Genomic DNA, 26,677 nt, shown 5'->3' with positions numbered 1-26,677 from the left:
CATGAATAGCATACCCTCATATTTACCATCATAACAGTCATCACAGCATGATCATATCTTGTCGCATCGTAACTCTCTTTATAACAATTCACAAACATATTTATCACATATTTAGCATAGGTAAAAGAACACTTACACTCAGAATTTAGAGAAAGGGTTTAGGCTACCTCTAAATTCCCAAATACACAACGAATCACTTACGAACAGCTATTCCAAAACACTCACCAAAATATACGCTTTTTTCGAAAACCAAAAACTTAGACAAGCTTTTCTTTGCCTTTATCTCTACTTGTTGAAGATCCTATTGACTCTAAAACTTCAATAAGACAAACTACACAAACGCACATTCAACTATCAGTCATCAACTTCATTAAAATAGTCACAAACATAAGCCTAAGCAACCTTATCTTTTAACCGAAACTTTCAACATAGAAAACTTTAGATTCGAATATCTCAGTCTACACTTAATCTTTTCGTGTGAAATGAATTCCGTTCATCTACCTATTCATCTACGACTAATTATCAACTTTTAAGCTACACAAAACTACACTTTTTAAGGTATCAAATTTTTTTGCAAGTTTTGCCCATTACAACGAAAATTCATTAAAACTCAAGAATTTCTTAACGGAACTTCAAAGTAACTTCAAAAAGCTTCTAATCATGTTAAAACAAGTTGAAAAACACTTTAAAATATGTTTGTGTGTTTAATTTTTCTTTATAAGAACCCCACAATTTTTTAATGCACTACAAGTTCAAGCCAAAACCAAGGAGTAGTCCCATCAATTGTGCTGCACGTATCACACCAATTAATTAACCTCTTTCCTTTATCTTTTATTGCACATTAGGGAAAATGTGCTAAATAAAATATGGGGTTGGCTTTAGAAAATTTTTATTTCTTTTTAATTTTTTTGTTGTTTTATTTTGTTTTTCTAGCTTTTAGTAGTTTTTAGGTTTTTATTGTGTGTTTTCTATGTGCTTGAGCTTGTAGAAATATAACTGATTGGTTAGAGTATACTAATAGGATTTTGTGAATAAACTGTCAGTTTAGTTTGATAATAACTTATTCTAAATTATCTAATTTTAAATTAATTAGCTTGATTTATTACATTGTGAATAGATTTAAGATGTTAAGAATATCACATGATAAATATATATAAATAGCATGCATGTTTGATTGAATTATAGGTTGTAGAATTGATAGACTTAACTGGTTTAATCCATGTATGGGATTACCTAGGGACGACCTAAGGCATTGTTTAGTATACAATTTTTCGTGCCAAAAAGTTATCCTGTATATATTTCCTTAGTACCTATTTTGAAGCCTTAATCCATTTTCTTGATGAACCATAAATAAAACCTTAAACCTAAAGAATAATTTATTTGATCCTTTATTTCTTGGTCTTTGCACGGATTTAGATCTTTGACCATTGATATTGAGGGATTAGATAGATAAATCACAGTGGTTTCAAAAGAAAAATATTAGTGAACTAAGAAGTTGTTTGGTATAGTAAGTATAAGATTTTGAGATTGTAGAAAAAAATAGAAGAAGAAAAAATGTCAATCAAGAAAATCTCAAAGAAAAAATAATAAAATAAAAAGTAAAGAGAGTTGGAAAAAAAGTACACTCACATTTGTTCGAAAAATATGAGCTCGAATGATTGTACTCATGAATATTGTATTATGCCTTATAAATGAAGAAAAATGGAGGTGAGAGAAGTGGATATAAAGTTGTGAGTTTATTCAAATATTGGAGGAGTATAGGAAACAATATAATGTGTCAAACTACTTTCGTGCTTAGCCTATTTTTGAATTCGAAACCAATCTAAGCTTGTGAAACGTTACAAGCCGAAAAGTCTTATATGACTAATGTAGTACTTTATATGGATGACATTGTACCAAGTTTTGATATTTTTACCACTTATATTCATTTGAATATAATTGTATATATATATATTTTTTTATGGATACCGATAATTAATATTCTTTAATTTCTTTGCTTTGTAATTTAATAAACTAACCTGTCTAATTTTAGAAATTGTGAGTCAATTGTGAATCATGCTTGTAATAGCCGATTTTTAATGAAATCGGAACAGTGATTTTGGGACCACAAATCTAAGTCAGAAGGAAAATTTATTTTAATATTATTGCATGGTCTGAATTATGATAGGAATGTTATATGAATATTTTAATAAGAAAATTTTTACTGATTACATGTTTAATTATGAAAATGACCAAATTGTATAAAATGACCAAAAGTTGAGTTCTAGTAGCTATAAGTATCAAATAGCTATGAATTCAAAATTTGAGGTCCTTATATGGTAATTAGACCATTAAATGGAGTTAGTAGATATCTATGATGATTCATGGAAAATTAGAAAAAGAAAAGGACTAAATTGGAATTTGAAATAAATAAAGATGATAATAGTCTAATATCATCTTATTTTCATCATCTTCCCCAAATAATTTTTATGGAAACCCTAGTTGAGAGAGAGAACTTCAAGAAAGCTTAATTGGGTAAGTAATCATGTGTCATTTTTAGTCATTTTTACATTTTCGAGATCGTAACAACCTAATCTATCTATTTTGGGGATTAATTTGTAAAGTTATCATAGTATCAAAACTTTTCCATTGATGATTATGCTGAAATTTTGAAATTTTTGGTAGAAATTGAAAGGTTGTTAATAGATAAACAACTTTTGTAAAATGAATTTTCATGAAATTGTGATTTAGGGACTAAATTGTGAAGATGTAAAATTCATGGAAAATTTCTAATTTTTATGAAATATATGGATTGTAAATATTATATGTAAAAATTGGTTAGGCTTAGAATAAGGATTAAATTGCATGAATTTTATTTTCCGAGTCTAGGGACGAAATTGGAATTTATTAAAAATATATGGGCAAAATGGTACTCTTGCATAAAATATAAGTTGGATTGAATTGAATATGAAATGTGTGAAATTGATGTTAAATTCATTTATATAGATCCGGAAAGATCGAATAAGGAGTTAGATCGAGGAAAAGAAAAAGTATCAGATTAGTAGATTCATGAATACAAACAAGTGCCAAGGTAAGTTCGTGTAACTAAATTGTATAATTATATGTTTTAATTGAATGAACTTTATGTATGTGATTATATTATTGCCATGTATATGAAATTAATCACATATTCGATTGTGCCCGAAAAATACATATTCTCATTTGTATAAATGAAATTCTATTAGATACAGGATTCCCAAATTGGTTGTGATCTTGCATATGTTGCAGACACACCATAGCTCTTATAAGCATCCTGTTATAAGCCCTCTCGAGCTTCCTGTTACATGGCTCCTGCGAGCATCCTGATTGGTAGTGATCCTGCATGTGTTGCAAACTATCGCAGCTCTTTGTGAGTGTCTTGTTATATGATCGGTTGTGATCCTACATATATTGCGGACACAAACACAGCTCTTTATGAGCGTCCTAACATGGCTCACTTGAACTTTCTGTTATATGGCTATCCGGAGCTTCCTAATAATAACTCTTCGGAGTTACCTGTTAAGCTCAATGAGTTTCCTGTTTTAAACACTTATGAGTTTCTCGTTATAGCCCGGATAAGCTTCCTGTTACATGACTCACATGAGCATCCTGTTATATGGCTCGAGAGTGTGCTTTTTGATTATGTACCCTAATGGGTACCCCTGGATTTGAATTGACAGATTTTTAGTTTTGTACATTTTAAGTGTACTACATGTGCGTATCCATCGATATTTCAAATAAATTCAATGGATAAAGTTCTGACATAGTTAAATTGAACTTGAAATGATTTGTCATGGAAATGTACATGTAATATGAAAGTATGATATGGATCGCATATGTATATGTAAGTTATTATATGATGAGCTCATCCATATTCTTAGTATTTATGTGAATTACTTAACTAGCAAAATTGGTGAGGTTGTATGTTTTAGGCTTTAAGCCAAAATTTCTCGGATGCTATTTTTATGTTGATTTAATAAAAATGAATGGTAAGTTAAATTTCTAGTTATGCGTGTAACACCCTACCCGTACCCGAGACCAGGACAAAGTACGAGGCGTTACCAGACATATACTTAGACACTTTCAGAAATTATAGGTTATAAAATTTCATTCTAATTTAAAATCCACTAAACAACATCATAATGTCCCGATTATGGACCTACAAGCTCCAAAACATACATTAAAAGCGATCCGAGACTAAACGAGAATTTAAAAAAAATTAGAAAAATTACTAGGGTTATGCCTTACACGCCCGTGTGGAGGCAAAGCACACGCCCGTGTCCTTGGGGACACTCCCGTGTTCAATTATATGGATTTATTTTTCAATTCGAACCTATAAGGGTTTTCACACGACCAAGCACACGCCCGTGTTCCTAGCCCGTGCCCCTCACATGGCCTAGACACGCCCGTGTCATCACCCGTGTCCAAAAACCCGGACATTCTATTAATGATGTCATCATTCATTTTGAGGCACACGACCAAGCACACACCTGTGTGCTAAGCTGTGTCCTCCACACGGTTGAGACACACGGCCATGTCTCTACCCGTGTGTTTACTACCATGCAAACTAACCTAAAATTTTAAGTGCAGGGGACACACGGCTGGGCAACACGCCCATGGGGCTGACCGTCTATCATAGATGGCCTAGACACATGCCTGTGTGTCTACCCATGTGAACCTTTTTAAGGCTATTTTCCAAGCCCTTAGTCACCCTCTATCATCCAGACAGACTTAGAGACTTCAATTGTATTTAACATGGCCTATCTTAAACAACCTTGACATGACTCATTGCATTGTAACCTCATCTCATCGGTTTAGTACATGATAAATTATCTTTTTCATGTTAGGGATTAACATAGCACATTTTACTTTTTACACTTAGGCCATATTATAACCATATACCATTATATGCTATGTCCACTCTCAAATTATTAGGTTCCATTTCAATTATCCAGTCATGATAAACCTTGCAATCATAACTCATGAAACATTTAAACATAAACATGCATCATTGGTAGGTTTACTACCTACATCAATATGAGCCATATCTCAAAGCCCTATACAAAAAAAATAAGTATACCATTTAGGCCATTACATTGGCTAGCCAAATGACACACATAACAAAATAACCAAAAATCCTATACATGCCATTAAACAAAATGGAAGTATATGTATACCAAAGCAGGACAAGTCGATAATGTGTTGATTGTCCAATCATCTTCCAATCTTCACGAGTCCACGAGCTCTATAAGATAGGGAAAGGAGAAAAGGGGTAAGCATTTATATGCTTAGTAAGTCTGGATAACTAGAAAGTAAACTTACTGGTTAATTAGCATACAACCATATTAGGCACTAATTCCAACAAGCATGAAATAGTTTCCTTATCACATGCACTCAATCATCAAGTTAGCCTTAGAACAATACATCATGTCATTAGTCTTAGATGAACTCATCAATTCAATATTTCCATTTCTATTTCTCCTGTTAACCCCATTGAATTTCTTGGAAATCTCGATGGATAGCCCAATTACCGTCAAGTTATACCAGTGATTATCTCTAGTACGCACTCTCGTGAACCTTATATCTTACTACGAGATTACCAGTCCAGGCTACCCAAGCCTAGCCGAATATATTATAAGCTCATACTAGCCTACATTTTTCGCTCTTTCGGCTGCTTCGCCCTCTTCCAAAGCAGATTTCCTCTATTTCACATTTCTACCCCACAGTTTATACCTTTTTCATTTAGGTCCCTTTTTGGTATTTTCATTAAAAATCACTTAACAAAAGATGTTTATCTAACATCTAACTTTCATAACCCTCCATAAATCATCAAACAACCATCTCATGCATTGGTCAAATTTCTAACATGAACCCTAGCTTGAAATATGGGTAGAAATGGATAGAGCACGTTACGAAGGTTTCAAAAATACGAAGAACATTAAAAACGGGGCTAGAGAACACTTACTATTAAGCTTGAAATGTTAGAAAACCCTAGCTATGGAGACTCCTTCAATTTCGACAGCATGGAGAAGAAAATGAGTGAATTTTGCTTGATTTTCCCTTTTTATTTCATTAATTAACCAAATGACCAAAATGCCCTTCCTTACTAACCTTTTCAAATTTTCCATGCATGCCCATTTTTGTCCAAAAACTTAGAAATTGGGAAAATTACTTCTTAAGGACCTCTAATTAATATTCCAAAGCAATTTCATACAAATTGCTTCTAGAATCCAAGTTTTGCAATTTATTCAATTTGGTCTTTAATTTCCAATTGAACACCTTACACATAGAATTTCTTCATGAAACTTTAACACATGCTTATTTTCATATCCTAGACCTTATAATGATCATAAAATAATTATTTTAATATTAGATTTGTGTTCCCGAAATCACTATTTTGACTAGGCCCTAATTCGGGATGTTACAATGCAAACTTACTAAGCATTATATGCTTACTTTATTTATTTTCCTCTGTTTTATAGTGCTAGTGCTTGAAAGCTCGTAAAGGTTGGAAATCAGTCAGAGCATTAACACACTATCCTTTAGCTTGTTTTGGTATAAATAACAAACTTATTTTAGTATAATGGCATGTATAGGCTAACTTGACCAATATTGGCATGTAAATGGTTGATTGTAACTAGCCATTGAAATAAATAGTAATGGTATATTTACTATATATATATATGAGGTTATATAATGATTAATATATGTGTGCTTGGTATGGTTAGATTGAAATATGGTAAACATATATGTTTTACAAAAGGTAAGTTTGAATACATAAATACATGTGATGATATAATATGCATAATGTTAATGTTGGATAGGTTTTAATGTCTTGAATTGATTGGTATATATATATATGCAAGTATTGATGTAGGTTGAAGACAATTTGGGTGAGAAAAGTGGCCATGGAAATGGCCTATTTTCGTCTACACGGACAGACACTCGGGCGTGTGTTTGAACCGTGTGTGACACACGGTCATATGCACAGGTGTGTAGTTTGGCCGTGTGTCCCCTAAATCTTAAAAATTCAGAAACAAAATGCTCAGAATTGGTCACACGGGCAAAGACACGGGCATGTTTCTCAATCGAGTGAAACACATGGCCCAACACACAAGCGTGTGTCTTGGCTGTGTAAAACCTGCACTTAATTTTTGAAAATTAAATTGTCCACATGGCCTAGTACACGGGCGTGTGGCTGGCTGTGTGACCCAAGTTAGAGAGTTACACGGGTAAGAACACGGGTTAGAACACGATCGTGTGCCTCACATCGAATACCCACACGGTCTAGGACGCGGGCGTGTCACTTGGCCGTGTGAGCCACACGGCCTACCCACACAGACATGTGTCCCTTGTAACTTGGATAAATTTTAAAATTTTGCAAAAAAAATTTTAAGTTTTCGATTTGGTCCCGACTTGTTTCTAATGTATAAATTGGACCTCGAAGGCCCATTTCAGGGCAAACATGATTTAATTATGATTTGTTTTGGATATGAATAGTAAATGACATGAATTAATTGTATTTTTTTGGTAAACTCTGGTAATACTCTGTAACCCTGTTTCGACGACGGATATGGGTTAGGGGTGTTACAGTGCTATAGTTATATGTTTACTTACACTATATTGTTAATATATTTCTATCTAATTTCATGTATCATACTAGTTCAAATACATTTTCTTTTCTTGCATGTTTATTTCTTGTTTTCAGTCATTTTGTTTTCTATTATTTCGTTTCATTTTCATTTTTGTTTAGTTTGCTTGAAGCCAAGAAAGTACTTAAGTGTAGGGGTATTTGATCTTACGTAAAATGTACTAGTCATTTTAGTATATTTTTTCACTTAAGGAGCTTGTTTTCTAGCCATTTTAGTATTAATTAATTAATTCATTTTCAGTAGTTAGGTAGTAAAAGTGAATAAAATAAGTGTTTTTAACACAACTTTGAGTGTTAGTTACCTATTAGGCTGGCACAGGCCTTAGGTAGTTCTAATATGTTAATTTGAGTGTGCAAGATGTTAAATTTAGGGCCCAATGGACGTAGAAACATGGGAGGAGTGTTGCACAAGCTTCCCAAGCTGTGAAAGCACGACAAGGACTTCCAAGTCCACAAAATGCATGTTGTGTCACACAATAGCTTGTATATGGTGCGACATAGGACCAACATGGAGTTTGACTATTTTGAGACTATTTTTGTCTGCACAATCAACTTTATACGAAGACCTAGTGTAACAACCCATTTTCGATAAAACGGAACAGTGGTTTCGAGAATACAAATCCGAGTCTGGAAAGAAAAATTATTTTAATACTATTTTATGATCTAAAGTATGATAATAATATTGTATGAAAATTTCGTAAAAAAATTTTATCGATTATATGTTTAATTTGATAAAGGACCAAATTGCACAAAGTGCAAAAGTTGAGTTCTAATAGCTAAAGGGATTAAATAGCTATAAAACTTTAAATTGGAGGTCCTTATATGGTAATTAGAGCATTAAAAATACTTAGTTGTTAAGGATAATGATTCATCCATGGACAATAAAATTAAAGAAAATGACAAAATTGGAAAGATGAAAAATAAAGATAATAAATAATAAAAAGATGAAAAAATCATCATTTATCATCATCTTCCCCCAATATTTTGCATAGAAACCCTAAGAAAGAGAAAGCAAGCTTTCTTGGCCAAATTAGGTAAGTATTCATGTCTCGTTTTTAATAATTTTTATATTTTTGAGATCGGGACAACTTAATTTAGCAATTTTAGGGATTAACTTGTAAAGTTATCAAAGTATGAAAATTTTTCCATGGATGAATATGCTGAAATTTTGATATTTATGGTAGAATATGAAAGGTTGTTGATAGATAAACAACTTTTACAAAATGAATTTCGATGAAAACATGATTTAGGGACTAAATTGAAAATTTGTAAAAATCATGGAAAAATTCTAAATTTTATGAAATACATGAGCTATAAATTTTACATATAAAAATTGGCTAGGCTTGGAATAAGGATTTGATTGCATGAATTTCATTTTCTGAGCCTAAGGAGGAAATCGTCATTAATTAAAAGTTTAAGGGCAAAATGATAATTTTGCCTAAGATGTGAATTGGACTGAATTGAGTTTAAATTGTATTAAATTGATGTTAAATTTACTCGTATAGATTCGGATAGACCAAATTCGGAGTTAGAACAAGGAAAAGAGGAAAATGTTGATTAGTAGATTTTATGTACACGAACATTTGTCGAGGTGAGTACGTGTAACTAAATTGTATATATTTATATGCTTGAATTAAATGTTGTGTGTATGTGAATTTATAAATATTATATATATATATATATATGACATTGAAGACATATCCGACAAAACCTGATAAATGATAATGCCTAAAATAAATGATAATGCCTGATACATGATAAATGATAAAGATGTTACTTTTATGCTTGAAATGCATGTGGAATGTGTTTATTTGAAATAAATAAATAATATAGATGTATGAAATAATCACATGCCTGATAATACATGAAAAATGTTAAATCTCGTTTAAATTAATAAAAGTCGATTGATATGTGATTTCCCGTAATGAATATAATCCTGCATATGTTGCGGATGGGATTTAGCTCAGACGAGTAATCCTGATATAGCCCTCTCAAGCATCATGTTATGTAGTTCCTACGAGCATCCTAATCAGTAGTGATTTAGTATGTGTTGCGCACTACTGCAGCTCTTTGTGAGCGTCCTGATATGCAATCGGTTGTGATCCTGCATATAATGCGGACACAAACGTAGCTCTTCATGAGCATCCTATTAAGCTCGCTTGAACTCTCTGCTACCTTATTTGGTGCTTCCTAATAGTATCTCTTCAGAGATATCTGATAAGCTCTATGAGCTTCCTGAGTAAAACTCTTATAAGTTTCCTGATTTGCCCGGATAAGTGTCTTGTTACATGGCTACATGGCTCATCTGAGCATTCTGATATGCAGCTTGAGAGTGTGTTCCCTGGTTATGTGCCCTAACGGGTACCCCTAAATATTAATTGACGGATCTTGATTTGTACACCTCGAATGTACTACCTGTGTATCCATCGATATTTTGAATAAATTCAACGGGTAAAAATCCTGACATGAAAAGATATGAACATGAAATGAGTTAATACACGTATCTACCTGAAATATATGGAAATGATGATATATGTTATGTGAAAGTACGAGATGATGATATATGAACATGGAATTTGTTTAATAAATATGTTCATTGTAACACCCTCAGAATCGAGACCGCTGTCTTGAGTCGAACACGAGGTGCTAATGACTTAATTCATTTATTTTCACAGCACCATTTTAAAAATTTCCAGACAAGCTGGCTAACTGCGTCACTGTCACCTTAAAAATCATATCTTGAGTTCAAAAACTCGAAAACTAGTTTTGTAAATTTTACCTGAAACTAGACTCATATATCCATCTACAAATTTTTTTTCTAGAATTTTTGGTTGAGCCAATTAGTACATTTTATTAGTTAAATTCTCCCCTGTTTCAGGGTTTGACTACTCTGACCTTCATGATTACGACTTAGATATCTCCTTGTACAGGGCTTCAATACTTATTCCGTTTGTTTCTAAAGAAACTAGACTCGAAAAGGAATCTGTACATATAGGGCATGACTTCTAATTATTCTGGTTAATTTATAGTGAATTTCCAAAGTCAGAATAGGGGATCCAGAAATTGCTCTGGCCCTGTTTTACAAAAACTTAGGCATCTCATAAAATACGGCTTATATGATCGTTTCGTTACTTTCATATGAAAATAGATTCACCAAGGTTCGATTATATAATTTATTCACTATTTAATTCCATTTATACTATTTTTAGTGATTTTTAAAATCCACACCACTGCTGCTATTAGCATCTATTTTTAAGGTAAACTTTACCTATTTCATGGTTTTCCATGAATCAACTAGAATTTGTCATACACAGCACCAAAATGATCATGATTAACCATTCCAATGGCTAATCGTTACCAAACATTTCCATACCTCTCAATGAACAACATACAAAACGATTATAATGCTATGCTCAAAGTATATATAAGCCATTTTCGCATGGCTATCCAAATTTATACAAAACCAAAGGGTACATGACCAACAACAACAAGGGTAGTCCTATACATGCCATTTTCGAGTTCAACCAAAAGTGTACCAAAAGGGCTTTGATAGTGTGGACGACTTGACTTCGACAATCCCAAGTCCGATAGGTGACGAACCAAAATCTATAAAAGAGATTCAAAGAACGGAGTAAGCATTTAATGCTTAGTAAGTTTTGAGCAATGAAATTAGGCACAACTGAAGTATAGCATTCATATAACTAAACGGATAATTTCATATACACATATTCTCAAAAATCAGTCCTACTTCACATTTCCAACCCTCATATTCACACATAAGGGATCAACTTAACCAAAGGCCGGAAGCTCATTAATTGACTAAGCGAATAATATTTAAAAGGAATCAACTACTCCAATGCATATACGAAACGTACCTCATCGTTGGCATTTTACGAGCGTATTAATTGAAATTATTACAGCAAGATCGCTCATTCCCAAACCAAGTACCTTCGAAATTTAGCCAGATATAGCTACTTGCTCAAATGCCTTCGGGACTTAGCCCGGTTATAATAACTCGCACAAATGCCTTCGGGACTTAGCCCGGATATAGTAACTCGCACAAATGCCTTCGGGACTTAGCCCGGTTATAGTAACTCGCACAAATGCCTTCGGGACTTAGCCCGAATATAGTAACTCGCACAAATGCCTTCAATCTTAGCCCGGAATTAGTCACTAGCACAAATGCCTTCGGGACTTAGCCCGGTTATCATCCGAATATCCATGCACATATCAATAAATCATGACACATCTATATTTCATTTTCATAACTAGAATTCAAACACAAGTCACTTATCAAGCATTATCATTTTCGGCTCAATAGTTACATATAAAGAGCATGATTTTGATTTACTTAAAACATGATCTAATCGAATCATAATCTAAGATCCATTACTCAAAAACTTACCTCGGATGTTGTCGAACGATTTCGCGGCTATTCGATCACTTTTTCCTTTCCTTATCCAACTTTGGTCCTCTAAGCTCTTGAGCTAATTCAAACAAATTTAACTTATTAAAGTCTCATTATGCTAGCTTATGGCGAATATGACAAGGAGTTTGATAGGTCATATGGCCACCTTTAGCTCAAATACAAAATGGTCATACGCATTTTTAATCACATTGAGCAATTTAATACAATTAATCTAACATTTCCTCATGTGCACCTTTATGACCGAATACACACATCATTAACCTAATATCAATTAACTAAGCACTTTAACAAATTCTCCTTGAGCCGATTATCTAAGTCAAGATAGATTCATCATTATGCTCGCCTATAACCGAATACATGCAACACCAATCTATCTCATGTGGCGAATATGCATGTCTATGTTGAGGCCAATTATATGCTTAATACTTCCTACAAATATGGTTACTTGTATTGACTACATACCATTTTGTTTCAAGTTCAAAACTCGGCTAATACACATATATACACTAGTAATCAAATACTAACATTTGCACTTCACCTTACTACCATTTTTCATCCAAATAACATGAACAACAACCATATTTCTCTTCTACTTCCTACCATGGCCGAATGCATCAAGACACCATACCATTTTAATTTTGGTCATGGGTTAAACAAAGAAATCAATGTCTAACTCAAAAATGCTAAAAAGAAAATCCAAGAGTCATCAATCCACCATCACATGTATCATTACAAAGCTTCACATTTAGCATGCAAATGACATCAACACAAATCCACCTTAGCCGAAACTTAACTCATCTTCATGCCTCATCACCACAACATCAAACACCAACCAAGAAGACAACACCCATGGCCGAATATCATCTCCATCACATAGCAAAGATTTAAACCATGGGCTAGGTAGAACTCAAGCTAACAACTAAAAACATGCATGAATCTCATGGCACAACATCAAACATACCTCCTCCTAAACACCAACCAACCGAACATGAAGCAAGAAAATCCTCTTCTTCTTCCTTCCTCAAGTCACAAGCAATGGAGGAGTAGCCTAGCTCATTTTTTTTTCTTTCTCTTTCTCCTCCTACTAACCACTATTATTTTATTACCCATGCTCCTTATTTTATCATTCCTCCCATAAAACACTAACATAACATGTTTATGACATGTTTTACCCATCACATTTTGTCCACCCTCATTGTCATGGCCGCCACTACCAATTAAGTGGGAAATTGACATGCAAGTCCACCCTTTTATTACATGCACTAATAGATCCTTATAGATTAACCTATCACATTTCAAAAGTGTCACACATAAGTCCTATTAACTAAATTCACATGCAATTAACTAAATCAAAGCTTAAAACTTTCACACATTCATATTCACATATTTTAGACAATAATTATCATATTCAAATAATTTGGTGACTCGGTTTAGCGGTCCTGAAACCGCTTTCCGACTAGGGTCACTTTAGGGCTGTCACATTCATCCATGAATATAGATTAGTACACCTTAAGTGTATTTCCCGTGGGACATTGATATTTCAAATGATTTAATATGTAAAGTTCTGATATGAAATAATCTGAACTCGAGATGAATTATTATGATGATATAATTGAAACACCTGGATAAGATTTGTATATGTTATATAAATTCATGATGTGAACAGTATATGAATATGAAATTTAGTTATTGTCGAGCCATACATGGTTCCTGATATATATATATGAAATATATGACTGATAAGGGTGATGAGGATATATGTTAGGGCTCATGATTCAGTTAACTGAATATGCCTTGTATGTTTATATTGAATTTAATTTAATAGTAAGATTATTACCATGTTATTCGAACTTACTAAGCATAATATGCTTACTCTGTTTTATTTTCCCCTGTTTTATAGTAATTCGGAAGCTCATTGGTTTGGAAGCATTGGCGGAGATCACTCACACTATCCATCGGCCCATTTTGCTATATATGGTAAATTAATTATGGTTATAATGGCATGTATAGGTTAATTAGTCAATGTTGGCATGTAAATATTTGGGTTGTAACTAGCCATTGGAATGGCTAGTGATGGACATGTATAGTATATGTTTGAAATGGTGGATTGATAAAATTTATATTGGCATATTGATGATCGAATTAAGTTAGCATATTTGATAAAATATGTATATAAGTGAACATGGTAATTTAAGTAAATTTGTATACTTGGTTATATGAGGTATAATATCGTGTATATGACTTGGATTTTAAGTTGGTTTAAATGACCTATATTGACTTGTAAATATGTTAAAGTGTTGGTATAGGTGGATGACAATTTGGGTGAGAAATGTGGCTTGGAAAATAGCCTATTTTTATCCAAATGGGTAGAGATACGGGCGTGTGTCTCAGCTGTGTATGACACACAGCCTAGCACATGGGCGTGTGATCTGGCTATGTGTCCCCTGTAACTTTAAAATGTCAAAACAGAATGCTTAGAATTGATCACATGGCCTGGCACATGGGTGTGTGGCTTGGCTCTGTAACCCCTGCACCTACACATGGCTTAGCACATAAGTGTCTGACTTGGCTATGTGACCCAAGTCAAAGAGTTACAAGGCCTAAGACACGGGCATGTCCTTGGTCATGTGAACCACACAGCCTGACCACATGGACGTGTAACCCCTGTACCTAGGAAAAATTTTGGGATTTTGCAAAAAAATTTCTAAGTACCCGGTTTGGTCCTCACTCATTTCTAATGCATGATTTGGGCCTCAAGGGCTCATGTAAGGGATTATATGATTAAATTTGATTGAAATTTGATTTGAATGTTAAATGCTTGTGAAATGTCTGTTACTTGACCTGTATACTCTGGTAATACTTCGTAACCCTATTTCGACGATGAATTTGGGTTAGGGGTGTTACACCTAGGAAGTGCTGAAGACCTAATTCGGGCTACTAACACCTGTATAAATAAAACCATAAAGGTATGATGTAACTAAGTCTTCTTATATGCATCCAAAAAACCTCGTAGTTTAGGAGTAGGATTTAGGTTTCATTTTCTTAAAACGCTTTATTCTTCTCTCTTGGAGTCGATTTCGATCTAATATTTCTTTTATGCAATTGAAGTTATTCAGTTTATTCCACTTTGCAAGAGACAAGATTCATTATCTTAATTGAGAGATTCGCTATTCTGCTCTTAATCGGTATAAATCAGGATTATTCTAAATCTCTTTTCTTTTTCAATTTATTCGTGTTATTTACATGTTTGTATCAAATGAGTTTGAGATTATGAATATCATGAGTAGCTAATTCCCTTAGGGAAGATTAACAAGTGGATGGGGAAGTGATTAGTGGAGGATTAAAGGTTTGACAATCAAATTAGTTTATATAAATTACGTGTTCTTAAATCCTAGGCTTGATAGCCCTAGGGAGTAATCAAAGGTTAAACGAGGTTGGAAGATATGTTTGTCGAGTAAATTAGAATTTATCCTAGTTGAGAAAGTGAGGTCGGGAGATAAGCAAGTATCAAACAATTAATTAATTAGTTAGAGGCTGAGAGGTAATAATTGGTTAGTTAATTGTTAATTCACCCTAAAACCTGAATTCGAAGTTAATTACATCCCCTAAAATGAGTTAATCTTCCTGATTGGTTCAGTTGTTTGTATATTTTTTTGTTTATTTCTTTTAGTTATTTAGTTCCTGACATTTATTTCTTTTATGATTTATCGTAATATAGAATTTAATCTTTACTATTTATACTTGATAAGCTGTAAAAGTAATATATTTTAATCTCATTCTTAATACGTTTTGGGATGATTAATTATGCAAATTAGTGAATTTGATGCTACTAATCCTTTAGATTCATGTTTCTATACTTAGGAGAGCCTTTGGGAGTGAAAGGAGTGAAAAACGAGCCAAAATCAGAAAAATAGAGTTGTATCCAGATTCCACACGACCTGGGCATTTCCACATGGGCTGGCCACATGCTCGTGTAAGCCACACAGGCTAGCCATATGCCTATGTGCTAGCCCATGTCGATATCGTACCCTGCTTTCCAAATACACAAAAAAAAAACTCAATTTTTAGGCTTTCTGAGTATTCTAAAGTCTATAAATACTAATTAGAAGAATATCTAAGGGGGCACTTAGAGAAGATTGAAGAGAACACTCGAAGAACGCCATCGGAATCAACTCGAAAGCGAATCTTCTTCAAGATCGAAGATCTCCATTTAATTTCCTTCGAAGTTTTATTGAGTTTCTTTATGTCTTGTCGTTATCCTAACTTTGAGATGTTTCTATTTAGAATTATGAACTAAATTCGCTAGATACCTAGGGAAGATGAAACCTATGATGAATTTTATAATTTAATTTCTGTTTTTACGCAAAAAATACTTATTTCTTGTTTTAATATTTTTAGGATATTAATTCATGTTTAATGTGCTTATTTCAGTAGAGCAAAAGTCCCTATTTAATAGTAGATCTAACATAATTAAGTGGAGTTGCATGCAATCCTAGAAATAGGACGACATAAATCTACCGGGTTAAAGTCAAATCTAATAGGGGAATTCATAAATCGAGTTAATGTGACGATAGGGGTTTTAATTAGAAAGAGATTTCCATTAATCAACGTAGAGTCAGTTGTTCTTACTCTTAAAAGAGATATTAACATAATTTATGGATTTCTATGGATCAAGACACAAGTGAATAAATCATTTAATTCAGATTCAGAATAATAAGTGAAGTCTAGGTGGATTCTTTCCTGGATATTGTTTTTCTCATTGGTTATCTTCGATTATTTTCCCATTTCATTCTCTGTTGCGTTCGTAGTTAAATTAGATTAGTAAATTTAAATTAAAAATAATCACTTCAACTTATTGGCTAAATAATAGGAAAATGGTAATTACTAGTACTTTTTAGTTCTCGTGGATACGATATTCCTTACTCACCATAGCTATACTATTATTCGATAGGTGCGCTTGCATTTATCGTAATTATAGTTAGTTTAGTGACCATTAATACTTATTGTTGTAAAGAGGTTTTCAATCGATTTAATTCATCCTCCATTGGGTACGATCCTCGAAATACTGCCATGTGTTCCGTTGTAACACAATACTATATTACAATTTGACCGTATACTTGCCGACACTGCTGCTTCAATTTCATATATATTTTGTGTAGAATTTTCAATCAAACGTTTGTACATTTAGTGGCAGTCAACAAGAGAAAACAAAAAGATTGAGGATGTCACGTGATAGAAAAGTGGAATTATCAGAGAAATCAACAACCCAAATTTGGCCTACCCCATCACTCCTTTCACCTCTCCATGTTTTTTTTTTTTTGATCCTATCTCTTCCTTTCTCTAATGTATATGAAAGGAATTCATCGATCCTACATTTTAGTTAATTTCACATTATTATCAATTATTTCTCTAAAAACCTCTAGAGTTTTTGTTCTCAAAAAGAGCATCGAAGAAAAAGAAAATGAGAAAGGGAGAGTCAAAGGAGAATGAAAAGTCTTCAATTAACTTGTAAAATGTTTTGCATTGACGGAACTTATTTTCCTCAACCAAAGCACAATCATCTTGCCTCTCACTCAACAACAATGAGACTCATCACCAACATTGTTGAGAATGAAATCATTATATTTTATATTTGAATCATTAATTCATTTCACTTATTATACCTTGTCAAAAATTCAAACAAATTATTCAGTGTTTGTCTTAAATCTTGTTCCTATTCAAATTTTGATTTCCATTGAATTTTCCATTTTTGGGGGTCTTGTTAGATATTAGAGAATAACGATTAACGGAAAGATAAGAGATTAGAAAATAAAGATCAACGAAAAGACAAGATTAGAGAAAGATGATGAAAAAGAACAAATGAATATTTATAGCCTCTTCACATTCTTTACATGGGATAAGATAAATGTTGTAAGTATAAGTTAATTAAGTAATTAGTGGGCAAGAAAGTGGAGCTAATTCAAGAAGGCGATCAAGTACAAACCCATGATCCATCATTACATTTAACTCATCAATCTCAAACTCAAAAGGAGGAAACAATACCTCCAATACAATCAACACGCTTACAACTACAACACAACAACTCCAATTAACATGAAAGCTTCCGGACTATTTTCTGTGTTATATATCAAATTTCACTTTTATATTTACTTACATGCTAAAATTGAACTCATTCAACTAAAATCATCAAGTTCAAGGAAGCCTACCCAAGGGTGTAATCATTGCAACTTGACTGAGTTCATGGCTCGTGTACTTCTCAAATGTCACCTTCAATTGCCCTGATCTGGCAGCTCTTTGGAATCTTAATATCATTTCCGCACACTCCCTGCCCACAATCAGGCAACAAGTAAAGATACGCTACTAAGCAAAACTAACAAATAATAATAACAAGACTTTAAAAGAGATGTGCCTGATTTCTGATGCATCATAGCGTGTGTGTCTGCAAAGCAACGGGGTCCAAGAAGGAGACATTTGCAGGGTACATCGAGCAACATAGATAGCTGATGCACATAGCAAGGAAGGCTTGAACTTCAAAGCTTCATATTCGACCAAGCACAGCTCAATAAGGTAAAAGGCTAGATGTTCAAGCTGAAATTAATGTCCAACCAACCAAACTTTTAAACAAGACAGTAAAGAATACCTAATATCCAAATAGAAATTTAATCAACTATCCCAAAATATCAAATCACTGATCCCACTACGAGTAGAAGCTGCCTACTTTTCTTCTCAATTTTGTAATGAGAATTCCAGGTCTTATCAAATAGTTGATTCAGCAGTGACATTTGAAAAGATACCACGTACCTTGTTGTCTGACTGAGAAGCCTTTATAAACCTCAACATGAAGACATAGGGAGTAGGCACATTTAGGCGAAACTTCAACTCTTTAAGGACAAGCTTCTCCTGAAATTCAAGTTAATTATATATCGTTAAGAATGATAAAGGCAAACACATATAGAAGGTTGCACATCACCGGACAATGCATCCAGTTTAATCCTTAAAAATAGAAATACACAAAGCAGATAGAATCCTAGTTCAGACACCAAGTGCAAGTATCCTAGTTAGGACAAAGTTATACGGTCTGTTTTATATTTTACAAGTTTGATGGTAAGCTTTGTGATTGCAATCTTTATAATTATCTACGCTATTTTAGGGTATTTAGATTATTTTATATTTATTCATTATCTTACTTTACAAGATAAGGCTTTAGGGTTATAGATGGTATTTTATATTTTATTAGGGTACTTTTGGGTTAAGTTATAAATACATATGCTATTTTAGCTTCAATGTGACTTTGATTTTGGAATGATTGAGATTCCAGAATATCTGAGTTTTTGGATTAGTTGCCCTACACGAATTTTCCTCGTAAAATAAATGTAGAAACCATGACTGTTTCTCCAGAGTTTAAACGGCATTCTGTCAAAAGAAAATGCATACCATTTTGAGCATTTGTTCCGTAGTATAAGCCTCAGCTGATATACTGATTAAATCTTTCACCTGTAAAGGATGAAACACACAATTAAATAAGCAAAAGGACTGAAATTCAAAAAAGAATTATACAAGATACCATGCAAACTTGACTCATCAATATTTACCCTAGGATGCCAAAAATCCTCATATTTTGATGCCAGCAAAAGTGTAGTAAGACCAACCAGCTGCATCTCATTCTTCTTTATTTGGACCTCTGAGAGATATCGATCCAACAAAGTGACCATGAGATAAAGCGTTTCTTGCATTAAATCAAATTTGAGGTGCACCTGTTGCGAGAGTGACAAGGTAAAGAGTAACTAAAATAAGCAAGGTAGATCTTAGATAATTTACATAAGGAGAACACTATGAACAAAAGGTGCATTAAAGCCATGTGAAAAAATCAGAAAAATTATACCTCAATCAGCCAGTTGATCAGTATGCCTCTCATATGAGGCGTAATATCTTTTTGTATTGACATATAATTTTCCAGAGATGGATTCAACGCCTGCATTTTTATGAGTTCAGTATAAGCAAATTATCTGACTAGTTACCTAAGTATTGCTGCTATAACATAAGCAAACAATTCGCCATCAAGATAAGTAGTTATATTGTCATTTCATCATTTGACAACATTGGTGTTTGATGCACACAGATATAGTACAGAAACAAGTCAACATCTAAGGATAAAACAAAACTATAACATGAGTAATGGGTTAGTAGGAAGCAGGAAATTACAACCTAAAAAAAATCTATGCTTTTATTTATTATTTCAACATTGGACATGTTACTATTTCTTCTACGAAGCCAGTCCTTTATAAGATGGTTTTGTGTTAGATCTCCATTAGCTCATCATTAGATGAAGCCCCTTATAACTAATTTGATAGTATGTAATGTAAATATTAAAGGAGAAGAATTCCCATGGTCTGCCTTCTCTATGTTTAAAAAGGATCACAATTGCACTACATGAAGTAGTGGTGAGCAAAACTTAATTCAATTCTAAAAAAGAAAAAAAAATCGAATTTTGAGTTGATCGAATCGAGTTATTCCAGTAAACGCAAATCAGTAATTCATGTTTCGAGCTCGAATCAAGTTAAATTTTACAAATCGAATAATTCATATAACAAAAATTGATCCAAAATGAGCAAATTGATCTCTCAACAAAAAAAAAAATCAAAATAATTTTCAAATTTTCAAAATAATTTTTAAAGTTATAATAATTTAAAAAATTCTAAAGAATATATAAAGAAAGTTAAAAATTTTCTAAAATAATAATTTTGAGAACCTAAATAAGTTAATTAATGATTCAAGTATCTTAATTTTTTTTCTTTATTTTCCTTTGAAAAAGTTTTCAAATATATATGGTTTCAAATTTATGCCCTCTAACTTAGAATTAGTTATAGTATAACAAGATTTTAATTTGACATGTTTAATTTTTTAATTTACCTTGAACAATTTCACTCGATTCGATTTGACTCAATTTCTTTTCACTAAATTCGAAAAAACTTCAAATCGAGTTAGGATGATGAAATAGGACCCGTCAATTCGATTGGATCGAACACTCACCCCTAACATGAAGCCTAGAACAAAGACCATAAGCCAAAAATGTTTCTAGAAAGAGAAGCCTAACAAACAAATACCTCAGTAGTCCAATAGTACTGATAAATTTCATCAACATATTGAGCAACTTCCAATGGATTGTCATCTTTATCAATGCCAGGTAGCTTTTCTTCTTCTTTGACTCCATTTCCCTCTAATAGCTGCAAAATACTTCCAATAGTCATTTAACTTCTCAAGGAAAAGGCTGAAACATTAATATAGATTGTAGCAGGACCAAAACCTTTGATCCTGTCATCAATAAGGATGTATAAGATCTCCTACGTTTGGCTTTCTTTCTAGTAAGGATATCAGGCATGTTGATGCTAGCATCACTATTGCCATTAGACATAAGATCCTTTTGGCTAGCTTCACTGGAAATTGCTGCTACATTATTCGCTGGAAGAGTACATTCTATGTCTTTCTTGGATGAGATTGCAGCAACAGATGCTTGTTTTTTCAAACCTGAAGAACACTTCGATTTTGACGCTCTTTGAGTATTAGAAGGCCTGAGTTCAGTCTTAACACTTGGCTGAGCAATGAATGACAAAAAAAACTTACGAAGGACACAAATACAGCATCGGTTGCCAGTAAGCATTAAGCAAATCAGAAAAAATAAGGCAATATCATTAAAATATAGAGAAAACTAATTGAAAGACAATAGCATGTCATATACCTTAAAAGATCTTGGCAATATACGAGCAGCTGAATTGGATCCACTTTTAGTAGCCCTAGTTCCAAATTTTAAGCTAATAATCAGAATACTCATATGCAATGAAATTTGCTTACTATTAGAAAGAACATGCTATATAAACCCGCAAAACTTCAATATGGATCTATAATATATGCCAGTAAACTTTCAAGCAGATCTATAATCTATCTTTTTGTTTTATAACAAAATCCCTCATGGTGCCCAGCAAAAAAAAAAGAAGCGGTTAGTTGCCAGTTTAATTAAAAGTGAATAAATTCCCATTCAGTATGAGCATGTAGAAAAAGAAAATATTGATGTAGAGGTGGACATTGCAGATAAATTCTAAAATGCTAAAAGACTTCCTAGAATTAATTCACATGCTTTGTAAAAGATAGACACCAAAGGAAAACTGATTCAGGAGATAAAACAGTGAATCAATATGACAAAGGTAAAGACCGTCAAGGCATTTTTCAATAAATTGCAAACTTTACAGTGGCTCGTCTATAATTTGAAATTTTAATAGACTTCAAATTCTTGGTGGTAAATTTATACTTTATTGTAGGAGACTGAAAAAGCATTTCACTTCTGTCCCTGTTTAAGACCTTATTACAATGTTTAGAAAAAGGGCTGGATAACCAGTTAGACCTCCAGTTCTTGGACCAGCCAGTTCATCAAAAAATAATTTATCTTATTAAAATTTTTGCTTGAATTGACTGGTAGTGTAAATGGGTAATTCCTTATGTTATTTATTACAACAAAAATAATCTAAGTTCAGCAGGGTAAAGAACCAGAATGAAATCAGAGACTCGTGCTTACATCATTACAAAGCTATCACTCCCTCTATTCCTTGAAAGATGGTTCTTTCCATAGCTTGCTTGATGTGAAGCACTCTCACAGACTTTAGCCTTACCTGAAACCCCCAAAATGGGGACAAAAAAGGGGGAGAATAGACAGGAGAAAAATGCCATCTTAGTGAAAGCAAGTCTGGGCACTGCACTTCTGGAGATTTAAGGAAAATAGATCATGCGTCTTACTTGTATTTCTACTAGCTTCTGTAGCTTTGTCCTACATGGAAAAGGGGAAATATATAGGCAATAAATAAATAAAAGATAAAAAGGCAGATGCAACAAGATCAGCAAGATAATATCATGAGAAAAGGGAATAACACTATCTTCATTTTCATTTCTTTCTTTTTTCGTTGGCAGAAAATGAAATAAATATGTTCAATATTGCGTAACTTGGAAGGGCCTGGTTCACCTTCTTCAACACCGGTAAAGACTTCCTTTAAGATGAAAAGGAAATAAAAGCATACATCAGTGGCAGATATTATATGCATTCTTTTAATCAATTACTCCAGTGACGCTTAAATTCACAAACCTTGAGGGTGGAAGTGGATTCTTGGTTGTCCTGAAATGAAGTGAGAAAAACTTGATCAGATAATTTCAAAACAGCAGTCATACTAGCAGGTTTTATCCTGCACCCCAAACAGAAATTGAGCTCAATTTAACATTGTACCTGCTGGTGGTAAGAACAGATTTACGATCTGAATTCTTGGTTGTAACACTTTGGACACTTAAGGAAGTCTTCACATCTTTATTACTTTCTGTTCTCAGAAAGCAAAACTTGCTTATATGTTGTTTTACTAGTGAACGTTACCAAAACAACTTTATAAATAATAGCAGGCTACCTGTCTTTGAAGTATGAACAACAGCACCTTGATTTAGATGGTCCCTCTCTTTTCCCTATTTTAAAAAATTTTGTGAAATAGATTTAAGTCCTTCGTAACTCCATGATAACACAAACAAAAGGTGATGACATCAAGAGAGCTACAAAGGAGGCTTATTGCAAACCTAATAATACTTTGATTATAGTGGAAAATCAAATGAATATATCAAAACTACATAATGAATTTCTTTCAGTAATTGTGGTCTGTATTATCAAGTGAAATTAAGATAAAACACTCAAATTTAGCAGTTTGAAAGTCCTAAACTTCAGCCAAGAACTTACTAAAGTTTAAACTCAACACTACAATAAATGTTACATCATACCATTTTTCATTGGTTATTCCCAATCAACAATTTCTAATGATTGATTGTTCATGACAATCAGAGTATCACTTCTACCTTACTACTTTGGTGATATAACATAAATATGATATCAACAGTACACATGCCATTAGGACTAGCAATTAGGATAGTTCCAGAACTGATTTACGAAGATCTTAGTTATTAGTTTTCACACTTTAAATGACTTGTATGTTTGAGGGGCTGTAGGGGCAGGAGAAAAAGTAAAAAAGAGCTTTGAACTTTTAATCTAGTACTTGTACCTTGAAAGATCTCCTGGATGAGACATTAGCAGTTTTTGCAGCCGAAGCCACTGAAACCCTGCAAATAAATTACTTCACATATTTGAACTATAGTCTAAAAAACAATAAACGAATTAACATACAAATATCCATCTAGGGCTATCATCTTCTTCAGTAGAATTTTGTAAAATTTGGCCCCATGTTCATTTTGGATAAATGGAGCACTTTCTTCATTCAATAACAAAGCAGAGACAGACAGGGACAGTCAGGGAGGGGAAGCAAATGCATGTCATTGAAATGTTATTGATAAAATAGGTCATAGACAGAAACAGAATCAAACACAAAGCGACAATTAGGCACAAAAAGTACACTAGTTCAAAGTTGAAACATGTCTAGACTAAAAATTAGAAATTTTTCTTTAAAAAAAAAAGATAAAGAAGAAAGACAAAGAAGAAGAAAGATTGGCACTGAACAAAATTTCCATAAATTTATTCATAACCCCCCCCCCAAAAAAAAAATAAAATAAAATCAATGGGCGAAATTGATAAGGGTCTATTGTGTCCTCAAATCTTGGCAATGCATCATATCCACAGCCAAATAAGACACAATGACAACAATTAGATTTCATACCGTTCCAACAAGGCACTTCTCTCATTCTTCCTGCGTTACAAAAAGGGCAGCAATGACAACTAGTTAGGCCATTTCCAGAAAGAGCTAACAATTCAAAAGCATTATAACTGTGGCACTCACATTGATTTAGAGCCATCATAAACTTTCGTGGAAGAAACAAAAGAAGTAAGGTTGCTAAGATCTGACAGTGCCTTTCTTTGAACTATTTTATTTTCTGAAAAGTGAGCGTATAAAGAACTGTAAAAAAAAGCTCTCAATGGCATAGAATGGAGATACTGATTATGACAAATTTGTTGCAGATGCAGCTGAAGCTTACCAGAACTATCGCGCTTGCCTTTAATCTTGGTCATGTTCTTCAAAGAGCCCTTTAAATTACATTTGGAAGTTAAACATGAATATAAATAAATAAATAATGCTTTATTATGAGAATCAGTAAAAAAAAAGGTAATAACCTTTGAATCGATTGCAGTAGTTAAAACGGCTGCTTTGCTACCTACTACTGGTTTCGTCCTTAAAAAGAAAATGTAAAAGAAAACCAGTTCGTCAAACTATCAAATTATTCTTTATTTAAAAAAAAATCAGACGATGCTCTAATCGAAGCAAGGGCAGCAAACTTACATGGTAGATGCTTCAATTTTTGGATTTTCATTTTGGGAATAAATTTTCAAACCTTTTACACAAATAAGAAAAGAATATAACGAATCTAAAAGAATATATATAATTACTGAATATAGAAAATAGGAATAGATAGAATTACAACGACTGGAGCTAAGTTGATCTCCTGTTTTCCCCTGGAAAAAATGAGAGAATATACTGATAAATAAATAAAAACTGAAACCCTAACTCAAATTTAAAGGGGAAAAATAATTATTAAAAAGATAATGAGAAACAGCACAATTTTCCTTATGAATTAAGAAGCATTATTCTTAATGAAAAAGAAGGGGAAAAAATACCTTGAGCTTGAGAGATGCCATTTTGATGGATCTTTCTTGACTTGTTTTTCTTCTGAGAGGAAGAAAGAAAAGTTAACCGTTTGCTTATGTTGAATTGAAAAGTGGTGTATCCCGCCTCTCTTTCCTCTCTTTTGCCTCTCAAATTGTTTCAAAATTTGAAATCATTTAGGCCCATGTGATGTGATTCTGTTTATACAAGATCTGGCGGGCTGGGCTCAAGTTCAAATGAGGATCTTTTAATGCTTCCGGGCCTAGCTATTTCTTCTGAATAAATGATATAATTATTTAATTATGAAAAGTTATAATTTAATCACTTAATTATTTAAATTTAGTTATTTAAGCCACATTTTGTTAACTTGTTAAAAGGTATCAACCTAGGTCAGTAAGCTACTATTAGGTAAGCTACACCCTTAGTCACACAATTATTAGTAATTTTTTTTGTTTTGGTCACTCATCTATAACTAAAACATCAATTTAGTACTTTTAATAATTCTTTTCATGATAAATGCAAAAGAAAAAAATTAAATAGAGTTTAAAATTCATAATTTATTTTTAAAATTATAAAATTATTAATTTTAATTATGCAAAAATATTAAAAATTCTAAAATAATTCTTAAAATCTCATTATTCAGTTGCAGGACTTTTCCATTGTATGATTACTTTTTGTTTTCACCTTTTGATAAATAAAGTAAATTTTAGTTTTTTTCTACTTGTGTTTTCATTTATAATCTTCATTTCGAAAGCAAAAGATAATCAATAGCGTAATTTTTGTTTTTCGCTTCATGGATCATCATCATTGTAGCTTTCCATCATATTATTATTACTATTATGCCAAGAACATTTAAGAACTCACCTAGATTGAGAAGAATGCCTTTGTAGAAGGGAAAATGACATGAATAACCTTTTTATTTTAGGGTTTGTTCTAATGTAGTATCTATGC

General features: G+C 32.9%; 1 protein-coding gene across 2 annotated transcripts; it reads right to left on the bottom strand.

Moving 5' to 3' along the window:
* Positions 1-18,031: 18,031 nt before the first annotated feature.
* Positions 18,032-25,954, bottom strand: LOC108467541 (putative cyclin-B3-1). 2 transcript variants are annotated; one of them, XM_017768192.2, is made up of 23 exons: positions 25,738-25,954; positions 25,542-25,575; positions 25,403-25,454; positions 25,237-25,294; positions 25,101-25,149; positions 24,905-24,998; positions 24,785-24,814; positions 24,176-24,233; positions 23,537-23,591; positions 23,365-23,452; positions 23,227-23,256; positions 23,107-23,131; positions 22,884-22,914; positions 22,666-22,759; positions 21,835-21,889; positions 21,403-21,690; positions 21,203-21,322; positions 19,981-20,070; positions 19,691-19,852; positions 19,533-19,592; positions 18,900-18,998; positions 18,508-18,686; positions 18,032-18,423 (listed from the first exon to the last, which is right to left on the bottom strand). In XM_017768192.2, the coding sequence occupies exons 1-23, from the start codon at positions 25,756-25,758 to the stop codon at positions 18,291-18,293; spliced, it is 1,905 nt and encodes a 634-aa protein (XP_017623681.1). In that variant the 5' UTR covers positions 25,759-25,954; the 3' UTR covers positions 18,032-18,290. The 2 variants fall into 2 exon arrangements, with proteins under 2 accessions (XP_017623681.1, XP_017623682.1); XM_017768193.2 differs by having other exon boundaries at positions 21,403-21,633.
* Between the last annotated feature and the right edge of the window lie 723 nt (positions 25,955-26,677).

Source organism: Gossypium arboreum, chromosome 8, assembly GCF_025698485.1.
Source record: "Gossypium arboreum isolate Shixiya-1 chromosome 8, ASM2569848v2, whole genome shotgun sequence".
NCBI lineage: Eukaryota > Viridiplantae > Streptophyta > Magnoliopsida > Malvales > Malvaceae > Gossypium > Gossypium arboreum.
The sequence above is the reverse complement of the archived record's forward strand: the minus strand, read 5'-3'. Positions and strand labels throughout refer to the sequence as shown.

Coding starts and splice junctions, on each gene's coding strand:
- LOC108467541 (XM_017768192.2), bottom strand. CDS start 25,758: ATGGCATCTCTCAAGCTCAAG. Junction 24,815..24,904: donor TATGATGGCTCTAAATCAAT/GTGAGTGCCACA, acceptor TTTGTAACGCAG/GAAGAATGAGAGAAGTGCCT. Junction 24,234..24,784: donor AGAAGTGCCTTGTTGGAACG/GTATGAAATCTA, acceptor ATTTATTTGCAG/GGTTTCAGTGGCTTCGGCTG.